Below are 21,609 nucleotides of genomic sequence, written 5' to 3' on the forward strand. Positions count from 1 at the left end.
GTTTTTTTTTTTTAAAAACTATTTTTCAGGTATTATCAACTAATTAAGCTTTATTGTGATGATAAGTTTAGTCTCACTAGAAATCAAATAATTTTTAGTGTTCAGTGTGTCAACACCCATATTTTTGATCGGGTAACTTTGAATACCAAAAGCCAGTTGGTGGATTCTCTGTTGGTGCTTAGTGTTGCCAATCTGTTCACGCATCCAAGTCTCCCCAACCGACCTTCTGAACCTTGTCTTCCATTGCTTCCCAAAATGTTATTTCCTGTTCCAAGAAAGGGGTTTGCTTGCTTAGATCTCAAATTTTCCATATGTTCCTTTCCACCTCATCCAGTTGTTCAACAAATATTTATCAAGACAAACTAAGGGCTGGGCAAAATGTGATCAGTGCTGGGAATATACTGTTATGCAAAATAACATAGTCTTGCTGTTTTCCCATAGCTTATTTAGAGTGGTATAAATAAATGGTCACATAAGTGAACATACCTGTGGATTGATAAATACTACTGAGAAGAGTTCATAATAAGGTTTTGATGCTAGTTGTAGAGGTCAAAGAGTCTTACCTGAGCTGGTGAATAGAGATCTAAAGACTGAATTATCTTAGATATGGGAAGAGACCATGCAAGAGTGGATGAAAGGAGACAGCCAGTCTAAGTGGGCCTGAAATTTCTTTGGGTTGGAGTGAGGGTACCAAGGGCACAGTGGTATGAAAGTAAGCTAGAGAGAGGAATGGGCTTAGTAACGCCTAGAAAGAAAGGCCTCTGGCCTTCAGCACAAGAACACAGAATACCATCAGAACATTTATGTCAGGGACAAAAGATAAAAAGATAAAATCTACATTTTGAAAATTGATAAAATTCATCCTAGGGCCTTCATATGTATGGCAATGGAATTTACCCTCAAACCATATAAAAGAGATACTAGAAGGGTTTTGTTGTTGTTGTTCATTTTTATTTATTTTTTAAGTAAAGTCAAAAACAGAGAAGACACAAAAGACACCTGGCTATGGTCACAGTCACCGCATGAAAGAGTCAAGACTAGTCTCACTCCAGAGGTCCACTCTTTACTTGTGGAGTTTTGAATTTATGGTTCAGGAAGCTGAGCTGAGCTGAGGAGGGCAGGAAAGGAATGGATGGTGCAGATTGGGAGAAAGAATATGCTCCTGTCATTCTCTACTTTCTTGGCAAAGCAGCCCACTGCTTTATGGTCTTTCTTTATTCTGAACTATCCTGGCATTCCCTGTCCTCTCCAAAGTATTAGATGCACCTGGTTTGTATTCCCTTCTGCCTCAACTGTGAACTGAGCTGCACCTTGTAAGCCTCAGTAGTGTCTGAAGCATTAGATTTCAAATTTTAAAGGAAATCATTAGAACCTGGTAGTGGTAATGATACCGCCAGTTATCAGTGACAAGTCCTACTTCCTCTTATGTTGAAGTATAACACCAAAAAAGCAAGCAGAGGCATGCATATAAAGCAGGGTTTATTTAAGAAGGGGCAATACAGACTTCTCTCAGGAGGGAGAAGGGAGCCATAGCTGGTATCCTGGTAGGCCAAGAAGTTAGAGCATTCTGCCCTTTTTATATGTGCTCAGCTTCCTGTGTCCTCCTGCTCTCTGCCCAGAAGATGCTGGGTGGGATGGCCAAAAGGTGAGAAGTCAATGGCGTGGGTGAGCAAATGGAGTGATCCAGGCAAGAAGGGGGCCCAGAGCACCTTAATTAACAACTTTTACAACTCCAGGTAGGGAGGGACAATTCCTGGGTCAGATTACCTTAGCAACAGGTTGGAGCAGGGGCAAGTTGTCTTGATAAGGGTGGAAAAAGGGCTCTGAAGACATTAACATTTCAATTTCTCAGCAGTGGTCTCCAACTTCCCAAGACCCAATCTGGTCTTCATTCTCTGGATCTGACCCAGATCACCTATTAATACTAACTGCTTGCCATTAATTCTAGCTTCAGTAATGGATTTTGAAGAGTTATTGAACCCAAAGTTGGTGTTTGACGAGAGTGAAATGGGTTTCCATGGATTAAAATAAATACAAGGATTAAAATATATCTTAATAAAGCTAAATTTATTTAATATCCTAAGAGTTGCAACTCTGGATGCAATGAGTCACTTCTTTGTTATACTGTTTTAGGGTTTTTGTTGTCATAATAGTTAATTATTTTTCTTACTGGAACAAAGTAAGATAAAAAAGAAAAAGGTTTTTCCTGGCCTATTTTTACTGATCTGTGAATTCCAAAGCTTTGGGAACCACTGATTTAACCAACCCTTATCAAATGTGAAGAAATCACACTTAAAACTTAAAATAATATCTTTTGCTTAAAAAAAATAGGTAAGATATATATCCAGACCTTTATCTAAAACCTAGGAAACAGCTTATCTCAAAAGACCCTTCCTTAGAACTAATCCAAATTAGTTAAATCCTCATATTAAATCCAAGGCTCTTAGATTACATCTAAAGTCCCAAACTACCAAAGTCTTCTTGAATTATCATAGGGACTGAGTCCACACCCAAGTGAACAGAAATGTGATTTGAAAAGTATAACACATTTCATTTTGGAAAAATAAATTACACTATATTCCCATTGTCTTATCAATATTGTAAAGTTGTTCCACACACTTTTTCTTTTAATACCAGTTTATAGCAGATCCCTTGGTTTTTCCTTTGAAGTTGTTTTGGGACTCTGATCAGCTTAAATCTCCTTAAACCAATGGCAAATTCTCCTTAAGCTTGTAACCACAGAGATTAAAAAGGAAGTTCTTAACCAAGAAACTCATTATGAATACAAATATGACAAGAGAAGTAGATCACTGGATGCTTTCCTGGGCTTCTAAAACATGTGACATTGTGCAATAAGGAAACACCAGTGTTTAGCAAAAAAGGGGAGCAATGAATGGCAAGCTAAATATGAATCTCTAAAGAAAAGCGCCCCTATGTAGATACAGGTGAGAAAAGGCACCATCTCTCTCAAGTCATCCTTTACTCTCCTCAGATTTCATTTAATACATCATGGTGTGATGAAAAGCCTAAAAGTTCCTAGGCTGAGCTACCTTCCATTTTTGTGAAGAAAAGTGGTTGGGTTTCTCCCTTCACTGTAATGGTATAGAAAATAATTTTAGCATGTTACTTTGGGAGCTGTGGAAATGCTTTAAAATGATTTTATTAAGACAACAAACAAAATGGGTCTCCCCTCTCATGTATTTTTGCTATACATTTCAGAGCAAGTCAAACATATGATTTGTATCTTATAAACACCTCATAATGGATTGGATATCAATCAATACTAGTGTTTTTGCAGCTAATTCAATGTCTCAAGAAACTTTTCTTTGAAAAAACAGGTAATGTACCAATGTTGACCAAGAAGTTTTGGGGGATAAGACATTTCTGAAAACCAAATCATATTTTCCACAGTGTTGCCAGGACACCAGAGAATGAGTTACTACCCTCTCAAATCCTAGGTTTATAAAACATGAATCTTGAGGATGACATGATATTTACTCTTGATAACCCAAGATCTTTAGCTGAGAAATGAATGAAAAAAGAAAATTTCTGGAAAGTATATAAATCTTAAAAGCAAACATTCTGTTAAGTTAAAGAAAAATGATCCCAAAACTTGTGATTAAATTTCCCTGGCATATAGTCCTCTGGATCAATATTTGTTGAATGGATTTTATAATTTTTATCTTGTAGTTATTTATTTTTCCACCAGATGGCAACTATGCATGGAATAATAATGTTATTGTTTATAAATCCCAGAATCTAATTTTCAGGATGGTGAAGGACCTCTCAGGTATAAATCCCATCACCCTCCCACAGCTCAAATTCCCTTACCACCACCTCCACTGAAATGACATCCAAATAATTATCAAGCTCCTTTAAGGAAGAGAAGCTCCATACTCTGAATAGGCTGTCCACGGGCAGGAATAACTTCTGAAAAGTTCTTTGTTTTCAGGTGGCAACGGTCTCCCAGTAGCTGTCATTCTCTCGCCTGGTTCTAACTCCCATAATAACAAAGAAAATCTAAATTTGTCCCACGGCTATTCTTCAAGTGTTTAATGGAAACTAAACACTGTCCTCTGCCTTCCTGGCTTTTATGGCTCAGACATTACTCAGATGACAAGAGCTCCCTACCATCCTGGCATTACCACATGCTTCACTTTGTATGGGATCATTCATTTCTTTCATGCCTTTGTTCAAACATTTATCTTCTTGGTGACACCTTTTCAACTTAAATCTTCAACTCGTCTATTCTCTGCTTTGTTTTTCTACGTGGCACTAACAATTATCTAACATAATACATATGTTATATTTTTATCCCACTTAAAAACTAAGCTCCATCAGGGCAAGGAGTTTTGTATGGTTTACCTCTATATTCTCAGGGAAATAAGTATTCACTGAATGAATCAATGAATCTGCTATTTGCATGAGATGTCATAATCAAAAAGAAAAGTAACCCTATTTATAGAAGCAATGCTGCTACGAATGCCATGGTAGACAAAAAACACACCATCAGGGGCCCACTGACAGCCCAATAACACCTCTTGCACTTATTTTCAGCTACATTTTCAAGGAAGGTAAACGGAGTCTCCCTCCAATAATTATGAAGCTTGTTTTATGGGCCACTTAGGAATATACATGTTTCCCTTCTGAATTTCATCTTTTGCCCACAGTTAGAGTATGTTCATCTGCTAGTCAGCTTTCCACCCCTGTAAATAAAATACCTGAGCAATCAACTTAAAAGGAAAGATTTAGTTTGGCTCATGGTTCCAGAGATTTCAGTCCATGGTCAATTAGGCCCACTACTTTGGGCCTGCAGCAAAAATGAACATCATGGTGGGGAGCACAGGGTGTAGGAGGCTGTTCACCTCATGGTGGCCAGGAAGCAAAATGAAAGGAAAAGGGGCCAGGTTCCTGAAATCCCCTGCAAGAGTCCTCATCCTTGACCCAGCTTCCCTCCATTCTGCCCTGCTTCCTAAACGCGTTCTGCCATCTCCCAACAGCACTGTCAGCTGGGGACAAGCCTTCCACACATGAAGCTCTGGGAGGCATTTAAGATCCAAGCAGTAACAACATCTTATCAGCTGTTGAACTGACTCTCTGATATGAGAATCTTAAACTTGAAAGGACATTAGAATCAGGTGAAGTACTTGCTGGAACAGATTTCTGGGCCCCCCAAGATTCTGACTCTTCTGGGGTAGAGTGAGTTAAGGAAAGTTTCCAAGTAATGCTACTGCTAGCTACTGCGCTAAGATGCTTTGCTCTGGGGCCAGGAAATAAATGCAGGCCATTTGATGTCAAATATATACGTTCTTCAAGAGGCAATTGCTTTTTATGCATAAACTTTCAAAAAGAACTGCTATCAATAAAGAAACTATAAATATTTTTATACTTTTTAAATTTCAGGAGAAAGGCAGCCTACATAAAAAGTTCCCTGAGTAAATGACTACTTTTTACACAAAAGTTGCCAAGTCCCTGGGTCAGTGTTTACTTCTCCCTGACTTGGATGCTCCTGGCACATCACTTCACCTTCACACACCCATACTGCTTTATTTTCCCTAATTCTGTTGATATCTCACAAAGTTCAACCACCCCATGGCTAACACTTCCAATGTCTTTAGCTGGGATTTTTCTTCCATGGGCCATTCCTTTAAGCAATCAAAACTAGACTCATCTCAATGCTTTCTCCTTTACCTAAAAACTGTGTATCAAGCTAACTGTACTTTAGTGGTTGAAGACAATAAGCTATGAAATCACACTAAGTTCAAGGACAGATTCTTTCATATACTGGCTGTTTAATAGGGACAACTTACTCAACGTCTCCAGAGAGGCTTAGTTCTTTGTCAAAAGAATGGGAAGACTAGCATTGCCTGTCTTAGAGTAATTGCTATTACTGAATTAGTTTCTACCTGTTAAGTATGTAAGTAAGTGCACCCTAGAATATTATAACTATCCTTATTATTACAACTCATACCGTTCCTATCAAAATTGCTAACATCAGCCAGCTGCTAAACATCCCTGAGAGAAAAAAGTCATATGAGCATTGCAAATTGGGATATTATCAAGTTTAGGGGGTCACAAAATAGTAATATAAGAATCTGCATGAAAGTAAAATCAACATTACTATAAATGAAATTGGTAAATGAGGTTTTCTTGTTTGTAAATCACAATTTAGTACTTGTCATGTTGGCAGCAATTTTATACTTATTTGATTTGTATAGGTGTATATTTTCAGCTATTTATTGAATACCACACAGAAATTCTATGATTTCCTCAAATTTGGCATACAGACTTTTTTTTTTTTTTTACCCCAAACTTGCTTCAACTGTTTACCAAATAATATCATTATCGTCTACTGGCCCAAACCAGAAACTAAGGGATCATCCTCAATTTTTTGTTCTTCCTCAACTCTTCCTGACCCATTGTCTCTTCTTGTATATCCATTATGTGATGCTAAACTGGAGATGAAGGGAAGATAAAGCTGTGGGTATAGAGAGGCTTCAAAATTGGTGTTGCCCTAGTCATCAAAACAATAAAGTACAAAATTCGTATCAGCCAATGAAATAATCAAGGACCATATTAACTTTGGTCATCCACCTGATTTGTCTACGACTGCCTTAGTTTGCATTTTCATCTCATCACTTATTCCAACAGTCTCTTGAGTTTCCTTTCCTCCTTTTCAAGTTCCTAAACCAAAACTGCACAGGACACTCAAAGCTTCTTTATAAAACACTGTCATTTATGTTGCTACCTCTACTAGAATGACCTTCTTCCAAACCCAGCAGTCATCTCACTTCAAATGCTATTTCCTTAAATATTCCTTGTTTTTCCAGCTCAAATATATTTGTTCATACTTCCATGTGCCTTTATTTTACTCCACGAAATTTAGCTCTTTCTACCTTTGGTATTTTGATTTCAAAATAATCACTTTAAGTAACATGAAAACAAGTCATACTAAAGGAAACAGGGTAAAATTGCAGACTTGACTAATGTAAAGGCTTTTTCAAGAGATCTCTGGCAGTGATTCTCAATCTTGTATGCTCACTGAAACACCTGGACAACTTTATAAACATCCATGACTGGGTCCCAGCCCAGAGGTCTCTGGATGATTCTAATATATATTCTAATATGATTCTAATATTTCCCATAGAGCTTAGAAGTACTGCTTGATGGGAAATACGAAGAGGAATTAAGACATTAAGGCAGAATTTTTAAACAGAATAAAACATCATGTTGTAATCATCTAATAAATAGGTCCCACATAATAATTAAGTGGCTGATCGGGAATGCAATTATTGAAAGCAAACTGTAGAAATGGTTAAGAGGCAGCAAAAGGATTCTGTAGAAACAGTTCTAGAGGCAAAAAATTCAGTGGCACTTGATAAACATCTTGCAATTGGTTCTCTAGGGAAGCTGAGGAAGAAAAGAGCTCAGAAAAGATGAATGGTTAAGGGAAACTGCTTGGAATGAGAGCCAAGAACAAGCCTAAAGATGTGGTAGAGGTGAGGATCAAACAAATTTAAAGAGGAACTTCTGAGAAATGTGCTCTAAGTTGGCAAGTTTTCAAAGATGACAGAACCTAATGTGTGGCAGTGTTATGTTCTGGATATGAGGTGTCCTCTCCTCCAAAAGCTCCCGTTTAATGCAGAAATGTTTAGAGGTAAAGTGATTAGACTGTGAGAGCTGTGAGCTCATCAGTTCATCATACTTTGAAAGGACTGACTAGGGAGTCACTGTAGGCAGGAGGGGCAAGCTAGGGGAGGTGGGTCACTGGGAGCATGTCCTGGATGTATGCATCCCTCTTGTGGCTCTTTATCCCTTCTCTCTTTACATCATGGCACCAAAAGCCAAGCAGTTTCCTTTGCTGGGCCCTTCCTTCATGACATGCAATGCAAACTCTGACTAAAATGGACAATAATATGTTGGTGAATTGGAGGTGAAAGTTATAAGTGGAGAGAAATTTTGAAATCAGAGTGAACCTGTTCATTGACAACGTTGATGAATACTCATGACAGCACCTAAAATTATCAAGAGAGAGTGTCATGGAGATGTTAACCACACATAATGTGAATAGGTGTATGATAAGCTGGGATGTAGCTATGAAAAGATGAGGATTGGGTGGACAGATTTTGGGGGAAAACGCTGTCACTTGTGAGGGGGTCAGATCACCTCTATATTACCACCTTCCCCCTCCCCTATTAATGTTCTTGCTTTATAGAAAACTGGGGATGTATTTTAAGATAATTCATGTGCTGGTAAATGTTGTAACCTATAATCTTTAATTTTTTTCATCACCAAAAACATTACGGGAAAATTCAGTAAATACAAAAACAAATAAACTGACTCATTTTTAAAATGCAACAACAGATGGTTATGGCAAACTGTACTATGGGAGGACAGAAGTATAATTAAAGTGACCTGACTCATGGTACCCACAGGTGGAGACTTACCCTTTTGGCTTCAACACTTTCTCAAACTCTCATCTTTCCCCCCCATTTGATTCCTGTCTGCTGTTTCAAAACCCACTAAGTCAGGAGGAGAGACCATTTTATACATACACTAAGCCTAAATCCCAGCAGAGGAGCCAGATCCTTGGCTCATAGAAATCATTTGAAGGGCTCATAGTAATGCAAGTAATACTTGATCAATATTTTTTTCCACAGGAAAATTACATTATACAACTCTGAAGCAAGAAACAAGGACATTATCACTGCTGTGTCATATAATAATAAGTAATCAATAGGCAAAATACATAATTTCATCCACAGCATCACTTGGTCACATAAAGTCCCGTAGACAATTTCTTTAATAAAAAATTAAACCCAATTTAGTCTAGTGATGATGAAAATGAAAGCTTAATTTTTATAAGGAACATCAACCCCCTACTGATCAGGGGACAAAGCATCAACCTTTCATTTCCAGAGATTGCAAAAACTACATAGCACTAAGGAGAAAGTGCCAGGGAAACTCATATTATGACACTAGTATTGGCGGCAAAATAATTCATATTACAGTCTCATGTCATTACAGCAAATTATATTTATATCACTAGGTACAAGAGAAAATGACACACCCTCAGAATAGGTAAAAATCTACCACAATGAATAATATCTAACATTTGACATGGCAGAGCTATTTCCAGGTCCTGATTATTAAACCCAGAGCAAAAAGTAGTTTATTGATCTGTTTACAACATTCTGAAGACAAGGATTAAAACTGCTGTTTTGTTCTGACATATAAGAAACAGCTACAAAGAGCCTATAGTCCACCACTTGGTATATGGGAGGTTCTCAGGAATACAGTTCCCAAATTCACTGACTTGACCGTCCCTTTCCCACCTCCAATAGGTTCCCTTTAATTAACATTCACTGAAACTTCTCAGATCAAGACAAGCAAACTGTGTTAAACATTCAGTGTTTACATTAACAGGCATCTTATGAAGAAGTGAATATGTGGTAAATTCTTACACAAGGGGGTAAGTTGAGTTTAAGTTTGACAGTGATACAGAGGAAAGGAGAAATCAATAGGGGTGCTGAGGAAGAATGGAAAGAGAACACAATGGCACTCAGAGGGGAAAAACAAATTCCTCAGGTGCTAAGTTATCACAGAATAAATACCCCACACAAACTTGCTAGTGGCTATGATAATCCTAGAACTCTAGGTTTGGAGACTGCATGCACATTTTTTCCACAGCTCCCATAAATCTCTGGGGCAACCAGAGGAAATCACTGGAGCCACCTCTATCAATTACCTATGGTGGTCAGTCTAAAAATGACTTATCCTGGTTTAGGAGCTAATCCTCCCAGAGGTGGCTCTCATAGGGCCCTCAGGGTCTTCTCTCTTCAATGTGGACTTGGCCATTCAAGGAAGAATTAATTCAAAATGGCACTCAAAAGAGTGGTCCTGCTACATCATCAGGAGCCTTAATGCTATATAGTTCTCTCAAAGAGTAGCTCTTGGGATTAACATGGTAAAATCTTTCCAGGGTGGCTTTAAAAATTCTGTGTACCAAGCAAGACATCAACCCCACCTCATCATCTGTCCAGGTCTCACTAAGTCTGACTCTTGATGGCCTTAGATACATGCTTCACCATCCTTTTACATGGTCTCCCTTGGGGCTGCAGTTGAAACCAACTACTTCCCTTTTGCCTGTCTCTGCAGTCCAGGATTATTAACATGAAGTGATCCACAAAATTCCTCTTCACTAGATCTCTCTCTAAAACTGTCCAATAATTCAGTCCCCAGTGTTAGCCTGAGAGACTTCAAAGCTTCTCATTAAAATTATGCTGACCTGCTATGCAAATCATGCTAAACTGTGATAATGAATTCTGGACTATTATAATATTTTGTCATGGTTATTTTTGATGAAAATTTTAGGAATTTTCCATTATGCTGTCTTATTGGGATAAATCGCCCATTTTAACAGATTAACACATGATACATTATGAAAAATATTTATCCTTATTCATTTTTTCACTCAATAATTAAAAAATACTTGAGTGCCAACCACAGTGATAGATCTTGGGAATACAGTGAACAAAACTAATATGATCCCAAGATGTCAAAATAAGCACGTCTACATTGTGCAACTTATCTCCAAAATAATATGGCATTTTAAAAACATTTAATGGCAAAAAAAAAAAAAAAAGTTGAGGAGGGGGTGAAACAGTGGAACACAGGGAAGACAAGACTAAGGAACATATGAATTCTATGTCTTTTCACTCTTTCTATGCATTGAGGTCATGTAACAATTATGGCTAGTAATACCAGGTACTGGAATATTTGTTGTTCAGTTAAAAAGTACTAGTATTTTATTTTAAAAATGGCCCTTACTATGCAGATTACATAAAATCGAATTGCTTGAACAAAACTGTTGATCAAGTAATAAAATTTTTTACAGGAAAATTTCTGTGCCAAAAATGTAAAAGCCCAGCACATCAAAAGTAATATACTGTACTATAAGTATTTTGCAAAGATAATTTTTACTTTTCCTAGAACATAAAGCTTGTTTTCCAAACTTAATTGATGATTCCTGTGGGAACATATAACTATATTAATAATTTTCTTCCCAAAATAAAGTCAAGAATATATACAAAAAAAAAATTTCAAAGAAAAAAAGTTGCCCTTGATTTTTAACATTCATGTACAAATAGAAACACATATATATGTACACTCACAGGAATAAGTTACATTTAGCCAAGGTCAAAAATTAAACCTAAAAATCCTGGTAAGCTTTTTTTTTCCTTCCTGTGAGGCTTGACAAAGATTGTAGAAAATTACCCAAGTAATAGAAAAGGACACAAAAACCACACTTCAAACAGACAAACTGCTTGTCAGTATTAGCACCTGATTTGACAAACAGGTTTAATCCACTTCCTCAAAGGTCATGCTGTCAAGGCGAGGGATGTACAGTTTCTAGTACTAAATTAGGCTGGCTGGCATTATTTGGAGAAGCAGGGTACTCCTCCACATGGGTCACTTTTTCTGATGTTCTTGCAGGAGGAGGCTCATGATTTGTCTCCTCGTCCCTAGGTGATAGGGTTTCTGGTATTTCGTTTGACATTAGAAACTGCAAAGATTCTGTTCCATCTTCAATATCCACATGAATCCCCAAAGCTTTAAGAATGTCACATTTGCACATGGGGCACGTGCCATGGGCTAGAATCCAGGGGTCAATGCAATTCTTGTGGAAAAAGTGTTTACAAGTCAGAATACGAATCGTATCATTAGGCTTATAGGGTTCAAAACAAACTACACAGCTATCTCCATTTGGATTTAATTCCTCATCCCCCTCTTTTAATACCCTAAGTTGGAGTTGGCCAAAAGCTTTCTTGAGGTCTGTTGTTAATCGCTGCCATCTCCTGTGCTGAATCCTTGCTACCCAAAGTCTTCTTATGTGATAAAAGATGAAATATGCTAAAGTCGCGGTTGTGACGATCATAAAGGAGACAAAGTAGTGATTCATCCAGATGATGTGTTTTCTCCCCACCGCAACCATGGCTGTAACATGAAATCCCTTCTGAATTAAATGCAAAATTTCTGTGCCTTTTAAGTTACCAATCATCACTACAATGGTGTCTTCAAATGCCTGATGAGACATGGGGAAAACCTGATTACCAGTTCCTGGAAAGTTATAGATGATCACTCCACTGGCTCCCTTCTCAGTTGCCACCTTAATTTTCTGTGTGAAGGTACAACCGCCCCGTTCAATGAGTGCGAGCCACGGCTCCGAGTTCTGAGATCTGCTAAAACTGGTATTGGGATTGCATGCATTTTGAGTTTTTCCCTCTGGTGGCACTATAACTCCTGTCACTCTCTTCAAAGCAGAACTTCTTCCAAATACTCCAGTCTCCCCCAACTCTGACAACACGCGATTCCCAACATGAAATGATATGTTCATAAAAGCAGTCCACACTGCACTTGCTCCGCAGCAGTTCTGACTAAACAGCCAAAAAAAACTGAATTTCACAAGCCAGGAAGATGCAGTGTTGTTGTGCCAAGGGCCAATCTTGAGGAGAGTCATCTCTCTCTTCGCCTAACGACTTAAGAACCAACCCAACAGAAAGATGTGGCTTGCACATCTGTTGATCATCAATTTAAAACAAGGAAGAAAATAAAATCTTCTGGGTGAAAACAAGACCCACCGTCTCCCAGCATGGTTTTGTAAGAGATTCTTAAAGATGTCTTGAGTTTCAGATGTTTTATTAGAGAGAGAAAGAGAAAAACTTTAGATTGAAAAAAAAAAAAATCCCAGTCTCACCACTGTAACTTTAGATACTGCTTACTGTTGCATGATGTGATTATGACATAAAAGACCAAGCAGCCAATTGGATAAGAGCTTAGAGCATTCTGTGACTTTATTGGCTTATACATTTCCAATGTTGTTATGGATGGTTTCTATGTTGTTATAAGATGGATTCAATCACTGAGCTACAAATAATGGTTACAGGTAGCAAATTGGACTGAAAAAATAGATACAAAGTTAAATAGATACAAAGTTAATAGATACAAAGTTATGCTCTTTAAAAACATGAAATACTGTACAGTTGAAATTTTTCCATCACAAGTGAAGAAAATATGTCCAACAGAGTGACATGTTTTTTTTTTTTTTTTAATGAATTATAATTACAGATTAGAACTGTGGCTAAGGGAGAGGTGAAAGTGGTGAGCCTGGCAACTCTAGCTTTACAAATGTGAATTTGGTCAGTGTTAATTATTTATTAATCATGTAAATCACTGTACTAACTTTGACAAAATACAAGCTTTCTCAGAAGTTTGTCAGTTTCGTCTTTTTTTGATTTTTAAAAGTAGGGTATCCTGCTCAATCCACTTCTGCCTCACTTTCTCACACATCAACTATATGTATAAATTACAGGAGTAAACACAGAAAAGGCTAATATCTAGGCAAGTTCATTTCTTTGTAGACCCTGTTACTAATCTAACCCTATTTTAGGGGATGAGGAGAAAGGATGTAAGTAAAAAGCTTATGTATATATTAGTTTAGCACAATTCATTTCTTAAATGTTGGTTTTAAAAAGAAAAACTTCAAGGTCCTCATTTAGCTACTGAAAGCAGCAATCCTTAAAAGCTGTAAATAGATGATTTTAACACAACGTTTGGTCAAACTCAACAAATCTCTCTGGTGGAAGACCCCACATCCACTGTCAGTTCTGCCTACCTTTTTGCCATTCGCATATCAGTGGACACAATATGACTTTAAAACTAAGCAATGACATGCAAATTGACAAACTCCAGCAGCCAAGTTCCTTCCAACACACATTTTCGGGAGTGGTGTACCTTGGTGGTTCTTTTTCAGCAGCTAGGAAACCAGACCCAAGGATTTTTACCTTGAAGTTTCTGGCCTCTAGATAGTCAGGCTTCACCAGGACTGAGAGTGTTATAGCTTCTTGTGAAATATGAGTCGACAACATGGTAACTTGAGGCAGGAAAGAAGAACAAAGGGCTCTATGGGCCTGACAAAAGGTGGCATGAATAGGAAATAACACTGATGGGAAATCTTCAGTTCACAGAGGTTCACTTTCTCTGAGGCCATTAATCTGATTTAGTTTCCACACAAATCCCTTAAAAAAATAAAAAATAAAAGTGTGGCATAGTGTCATGTCCAAATCTTGTGTAGACTCACAAAACGTCATCTAAGTCAGACATCAAAGGTTTAGCACATGATCCAAACAGATTTTCACGAAAACAAAACCCAATCTTCCAACTTCACATCATCGCATAGATGCTCACGTGATTAGAAAAGAGGAAGAGGCAAAATGAGGCAAAAGATACATTATGAAAAGGCAACGGAACAAAATTTTTGGCTTTTCTCTGTGAACAAAATACTCAGAGAGAGATTTACTACCATTTAGAGAAGAACAAGCACCCACAAGAGATACTTTCATAAGGCAATCTACTACCATAGATGATTGACTATGCTAGGATTCAAAGAGCTCCAGCAAACAGAGGTGAATTTTTGCAATGCTTCACTAAATGGGGCTTGTAACAATTTAAAACTTTTAGTTACATAACCCTAAGTACTATCATCTAAAATAATCATTTTGAATATATTACCCACACAGTCAGTAGCTTTGGAAACCACGTTTCCTAAGTATTAATAAACTTAATTAACCATGGCAAATTAAAGCAAGATCTAATCCTCTAATGTAGTTTACTAAGCAGAGATTATAAATTATTACAGACCAAAATGAAACAAAATATAGAAATAAAACACACAAAAAAATTAACTTTAAAAAGGGAAACTACAAAATGGTAGAGCTAATTCCCCATTGCTCCAATGTCACAGTAATTTGAAAATAAAGGTTAATATTGTTTTCAACATATACTAATGTCCTTATTTGGATAAGGACAAAAATGTATACCAATTAGAACTGATTAGAAAGACAACAGTTCAAATAGGTGGGCATGATATGGAGTTTTATTTTTAAAACACATGAATTTCACCCTCTTTAGTATTTGAGAAGAGAAGATGAAGTTGAAATTTTCTCTCCAAATAAAGTGCAGTAAGAGAATCCATCTAATCATAATGTTTGAAAAGATCTGGCTATATCTTCAGAAGAGGCTCTAGGTTTCTAAGTTTTCAGAATGTCACATTTGCACATGGGGCATGTCCTATGGGCTAAAAGCCAGGGGTCAATGCATGTCTTATGGAAAAAATGCTTGCAAGTTAAAATACGTACTACATCTTGAGGTTTGTATATGTCAAAACAAACAACGCAGTTGTCCTCATTTGGATCTAGCTCCTTATCCCCTTCTTTGAGCACTCGAAGTTGAAGCTGACCAATAGCTTTCTTCACATCAGCCTTTATCTGTCTTCGTCTTGTGGTGGAAGAATTGGGTGCTCTAGGTCTCCAGGCACAGTACAAGAAAAGGTAGGCAATTGTGGCTGCCAGGAAGGTAAACAGAGACATGACATAGTGGCTTAGCCATGGCATGTGCATTCTCCCCACTTCAATGATGATGGTCACATAGACTCCTTTCTGAATCAAGTGCAAAAGTTCCATGCCTTTTAGGTTGCCTATCATCACTGCAACTATGTTTTCTGTTCCCTGGTGAGACATAGGAAACACTTTGTTGCCCGTACCTGGATAGTTATAGATGATCACCCCATTTGCTCCCTTTTCTGCTGCCACGTTGATTTTATGTGTAAAAGTACAGCCTCCCCGTTCAATGAGGGCCAGCCAAGAGTCTGCCTGTTCTGGCCTGCTGAAGTTGGTCAATGGATTACAAGCATTCTGATTCCATCCTTCAGGAAGTACCACTACACCAGACACCCTTTCCAGAGGAGAATGATTCCCAAACACTCCACTCTCTCCTAGTTCTGATATAATCTGATTTCCCACCTGAAATGTTATGTTCAGATGAGCTGTCCATATCGCTTTTCCTTTTGAGTCAGGAAGGCTAAGTAGTAGAAAGATGCTAAGCCTCCACAGTCGTGATGAAACAGACCTATGAGTTGAAGGAGTAATTCTAACTGGGCTCATTCCTCCATTTGCCTACTAACTGACAAACACAGAAAACAAAATAACATCAGTTGTAAAAGAAAGTAAAGAAGCTAGCTTCAAGTGTTGGCAGATTACTAAAGCACAAAAATGGAAAAGGTCTGTGAGGAACAGAGATATCTTGCTCCTTCCAGCATTTTTTATTTCTGGTAGATTATCTTTCTTATAATGTAACAACATAACAAGAGGTGTTATTAGTACAATGTGATTTCAAGAAAATTATGACTTCTTAATGGGGAAATTATGACATCAGAGACAGTTAGCCAATCCAGGGGTTTATATTAGAGGACTGTATACTCAACTCCTATTGGCCAGAAAGCTGCTAAGCAATGAGTCAAGATATATACACACATATAGATCCTAGATACACACACGCGCGCGCACACACACACACACACACACACACACCAATGTGAGTAAACTAGAAAGCAATAAATAGATAAGAGCTATTTTTTTTAAAAAAACACCTTGAGTTTTTCCTATGTATGAGTAGAATGAAAAAGTACCTAACTACTTTGTATTATTTTTCTTTCTGTAAGGCAAAAATAGATATCATTCATGTATTAGCACACATGCCTAACCAGGCACCAGTTCTCATATATGGTCTCCATGTCACTTGACCTGCCATTCTGTGGGAAGTAGGAGAAAATAATTTCCATCACCAACATAAAAAGCCTGCACCAGGCTTAAAGATTCAACACAAAGGGGAATGGGGTACAAATGTACATTATTTGCCTGATACAATCCCATCTTGCCAATTCATCTTTATTTACTGAAGCAGTTTCTGAGTATGTGCTAGGTAAATACTTCAAATAGAGAATATATTGGAGAAGAAAACAGACATGATCATACCCTTGTGGCCTTTATTATCTACTGAGGACAGAACTGAAACTCAGCAACATACACATATATAACTGCAAAGTATGGGAAGGGCTCTAAATGCAAATCATAGAGTATCAAGAGAAAGAAAACATGGAAAGAGGGCCAAACTTAGATTAGGGATCAGAGCATAGCTCTTGAAAATGAGACTTGCAAGATGAATTGGATTTACCAATGCAACGAGTGGGAAAGAAGATTTCAGGTAGCTTTAAAACCCCATGACAGGAAGGAACATGGCAAGAGAGGAGAGATAAGGAAGGAAAGGCAATGGCTAAGAGTTTAGAGTCATAAATGTTAAACTGAGGACTTTATCCCCTAGTAAAGAAAAACACATTGTAGGGTTCTAAACCTAGGAGATAACTTAAATGCCTTTTGAAATATTTGTTTTATTTTAATTCCTTACCTAAAGTCTGTTTCAGAGAGTCAATAAATTGCCAAAGGTTGCTCAAGTGTTTATCTAATACCTAGAGGAAATCTGTGTACCAGGCATGCTGAAAAGCTCTCAGGGATACAAAAGGAAAAGAAAGGCCCTGTTTGCTCATGTGTAAAACAGACTCCAATATATTTAAAACATAGGTACTTTGGGAGAGTTTGTCATTTTGACAAAAGCATTTATTGTACTCCCTGGTTCATAATATTTTAGTTAATATATGCTCTTAAAAATAAAATGGGAATTGGTAAAATTACCCCATTCCTACAATTTTATTTAGGTATGAGTCAGTTCAAATCTGAGCTGTCAATATGGGTGGACTTTTCCTAAGTTTAAATGGGGTGTGAATTCCTGGCTGATTGGTTAAAAGTGACAAAGTAAAGACTAAGACAGTTTAACACTATTATCTTAGGGGCTATTTGTTAAATTGATAATTTAACCTTTGGGGATAAGGTTTAAAAATAATGTTTTTCTAATGTTGTTTTATTGATTTTGATGATTTTTTGAAGGGGGAAAAATTTAAGTAGCAGCTCTATTTTGGCTCAAATATATCACAATCAATGGTTTCCTTGATAAAAGTAACAATTTGTAAACACTCATTACATTTTTCTCACAATCTAATGGAGTAACTAAGGCTTTGGTATTCAGAACCTCCCACCCTTCTCTTCTGCTCAAGTCTTGAGACAAAATGCTTCATGAAAAACAATCTTCTACCTCTTACACAGTGGTTCTGAACAAGGGTAATTTTGCCTTCCAGGGGATATTTGGCAATTTCTGGAGATGTTTTTGATTATTACAATGGGGGAGCACTACTGGCAACAGTGGCTAGACGCCAAGGATTCAGCTAAATGTAGAGAACAGACCCCACACAACAAAGATATTGATATCTCACTCAAAATATCAATTATAACATTAATAAAGTCTGTGCTAATGGAACAGCCTTGGGAGAGGGGAACCAGTCCAAACTCATTCATCCCTGATGTATTATAAGGTCTGGGCTCTCATCATGCAATGAGTTTTATAACTATGAACTCATCTGCCAAGGATGAATGTCTCAGTATGACTCTAGGTCTACAGTTCTCCCTGGAATAGAAATAGTAGAGATCTGCTCAAGCAACCTCAAGTATGATTACCAATTGCTTCCACTTTATCAGCACTAGATCCAAAAGTCTTCTATTCTGTGGCCAGAATGGTTGAATGGCAGAGAAAGAAAGAATGGTTGACTAATGATAATGAATGTGTATTTTTTTAGAACATTTATTCAATACATGATTTTTTTTGTAAACACTCAACTATTAAAAGCTTTTCATTGTGTTGAACCTTGCTGGTATGCTAAAGAGAGCTAAAATAATAACATTTATAAAAATAAAAAGAACTGAAACATACTACTAGTATTGGTTGGTCCAAAAGTTTTTAAAAATCCCTATTTCCATTCTGCTTTTTGAAGTATATTGGTTTTCCTCTTAAATTGGCTACTTCATGATTCCCCACGGTGGCTACTACACCAATCACCTATAGACAGATGGCATCCAGAAGCACAATGTGTTGTTCCTTCTTTCACATTTCATTTTAAGAGCAGGGGGAAACTTTCCAGAAACTAAACGAACTTTTCTTAGTGTCTCTTTGGCTAAAATTATTTCACAAACACATGTTTAAAGGAAACCCTGGAAATCAGATACAATCATTATGATTGGTTTAGGTTAATCACACTTGATCCTTTTTGGAGAAACCTTTCCCTGGCTAAGTACAGGGCCAGAGGGAAGGTAAAGCCATCAGTGCTCTGTAACCAAGGGAGAAGACATGAACTGGAAGGTGAGAAGGTGAACAAACTGGCAGCTACAAGCTCTAAATTTCTGGATACTCCCAAAAGAATAACATGTAACTAATCATTAATTACAACAAACACGTAATATGCATTATACAAAAGGTACTGGCATGAGCCAGAGCTTGCATTAAAGGGGAAAAGACACAAAATAGCCTTGTCCTTAAGCAGGGATTTATCTATGTGAGAGAAAGAGTTATATACCAGATAAGAGAGTATGTGTGTATGTTCTATAACTTACAGATTGCAATTAAAATCTTAAGAACCTTACAAGAATCATTAAATAAGGTGAAGGGAATTCAACTAACCTCTATCCTTTCTGTTTTTTGATCTCTACTGTAAAATCACTCGTACTTCTGGGAAGCTCTACATTGATAAAGACAGACAACTAAATACATTGATATAGCACTTAGGCACCATCTTTAAGATGTAGGAAAAACTGAAGGGGCTTCATCAAAATGCCCCAAAAGTCACAGAATCCAGAACTATAATATTATGAGAGATCTCTAGGAATCCACAAAACACAGTTGTTTTACACTTAACTCCAAAATGGCAACCATATGTGTTTTCTGCACAGAATTAAATGAATCATAATGGGATTTGAGAGGAAGAGAATAGGGATTCAAAGTGGTTTACTGGGAGCAACGAAAAGCAAATAATGCCAATAATAAATGTTTTCTGAAAGAAGAAACTCATTTTTATAAGAAAATTTTACTTTCAAATTTTACTATATTTGATTGCAAATTGGTAAACCCTCATGAACATTTTTGCCCCCACATAGTCTCTCAGAAATATATGCAATAATTAGAGAAAAAGTTTCTTTTAAATACAAATGCACTTTTCCTCTTAACTTTCCAAATCCAGGAAGGAGAGTTCTGAATATGCTAAACACATAATAGATTTAGTTAAAAATATTATGTATGAGCTTCTGAATTACCTCTAAATTCATTCACTGGAACACCACAGGTACAAATGCATGCAAAAGCTGAGTAACACTGTAGGAATATGGGGGCAGAGGGAGAGTCTTTTCTTGGCAACAAATACACATGAATCTGAGTATTAAAAGTAGATTTGAAGGAGATGTGTGTGGTGGAGCTAGGTGAGGTGGGTGGGAGGAGGGAGAAAGCACACGCGGGACACATGCCATCAGAAAGCTCTTAACTGAATGCAGGGTCCAGGAAGTTCAGCAGCAGGAGGCACATGGATTTTAGGTCATGCAGGCCAAGAGTAAGCACAAAGAAAGGTAGGCAGCAAGTGGTGCGTGCTCTCATGAAGCCACTACTGCTGGGCTGACCTTGAACAGAGCAGAAGCAAAGGGCAGGGACATTGAGAAACCAGGTCAAGGGGAGACCAGAGTCAAGTCTCACTGACAACTGAAAACAGAAGCTTCAAAAGAGATATTTCCTGAATACTTCTCCTGCCTAGATCTGGGCTCTGTTACCAGGCTAAGGTCGGGCTGAATTTAGGAAAAGAAAGTTCAGGTACCTAAGATAGAAGAAAGATTGGAAATGGGGCCCAGGGAGTCCATTACATAGGTAGAAAATCACAAAAGTTCATGCAAAATCTTCACTATTTATGTGAACCAATATAATAACATTATTATTAAAAGCCGTGATGATTAAATATATCAGAGGGAAAACTGCAGCCCAAACCAACACAGTTCATTGTAAATCGCCACATGGCCACGATTTCTTAGCTATGTAAGCCAGGAATTATTCTTGCCAACTATTTACCTGCATGATTAATGGCAGGATGCCTGAGAAAAGATAGACTTATATTAGACCTCTTAAGCTCTGGAAGGGCTTTGTGACACTAAAGAAAGGAAATGCTCATTGATGTTTCTCAAGTACGTAACACAGTGCTTGGCTCAAGAGGGTCTGTTTGAGTAATTCCGATTGCCAGGTTTGTCCCACTTGGATGAACTCCTCCCTTGGCTTTGTTCAGGCCTTCATAATCATTATCCTAGTCTAGAATTTGGCAACAGAACCTTATCTGACCTCCCCACCACATGTTAGCTCACTTTAAACTCATACCATTGACAGAAAACAAGTAACGGAACTCACAATGGCATTCCCATTCACTTAGACAGTTCTGTCTACCCAAACAACACTTTCTAAACTTCTCCGAATGGCATCTCCAGCCTAGTCTTCCTCCCTGCAATCCCTCATTTTCCACCAGCATCAGTCCTGAAATTTATCATTCTTCAATTCCAATAGCTTACAATTCCCTGTACTCCTATTACAACAACAGCACATAGACCTTATGCAGACTTTGCCCCTCTAAAAATCTTTGTTCTTTCCTGTGGCACACATTGCCCCAATTACTTCCCTCTCTATATTGGTATCCTCTTGGAATGTGATTCAGAAAGTCCATTAGGAGGCAAAACTTATTTCCATGCCCCTCATACCTTTGTTTTATTTTATTTTATTTTATGTTGTGCTGAGGATCCAACCCAGTGC

The 21,609-nt window shown here is 37.6% G+C and overlaps 3 protein-coding genes across 6 annotated transcripts in view; all 3 read right to left on the bottom strand.

Annotated features, from left to right (window-relative positions):
• Cadps2 (calcium dependent secretion activator 2) overlaps positions 1 to 21,609 on the bottom strand; it is a 512,216-nt gene that overhangs the window by 328,167 nt on the left and 162,440 nt on the right. The window lies entirely within an intron of this gene.
• Rnf133 (ring finger protein 133) lies at positions 11,390 to 12,520 on the bottom strand. Its single transcript, XM_026388723.2, has one exon. The coding sequence runs from the start codon at positions 12,518 to 12,520 to the stop codon at positions 11,390 to 11,392; it is 1,131 nt and encodes a 376-aa protein (XP_026244508.2).
• On the bottom strand, positions 15,090 to 16,001 carry Rnf148 (ring finger protein 148). The gene has a single exon (XM_026388724.2). It carries the CDS (start codon positions 15,999 to 16,001, stop codon positions 15,090 to 15,092), a length of 912 nt encoding a protein of 303 aa, XP_026244509.1.

Source organism: Urocitellus parryii, chromosome 3, assembly GCF_045843805.1.
Source record: "Urocitellus parryii isolate mUroPar1 chromosome 3, mUroPar1.hap1, whole genome shotgun sequence".
NCBI lineage: Eukaryota > Metazoa > Chordata > Mammalia > Rodentia > Sciuridae > Urocitellus > Urocitellus parryii.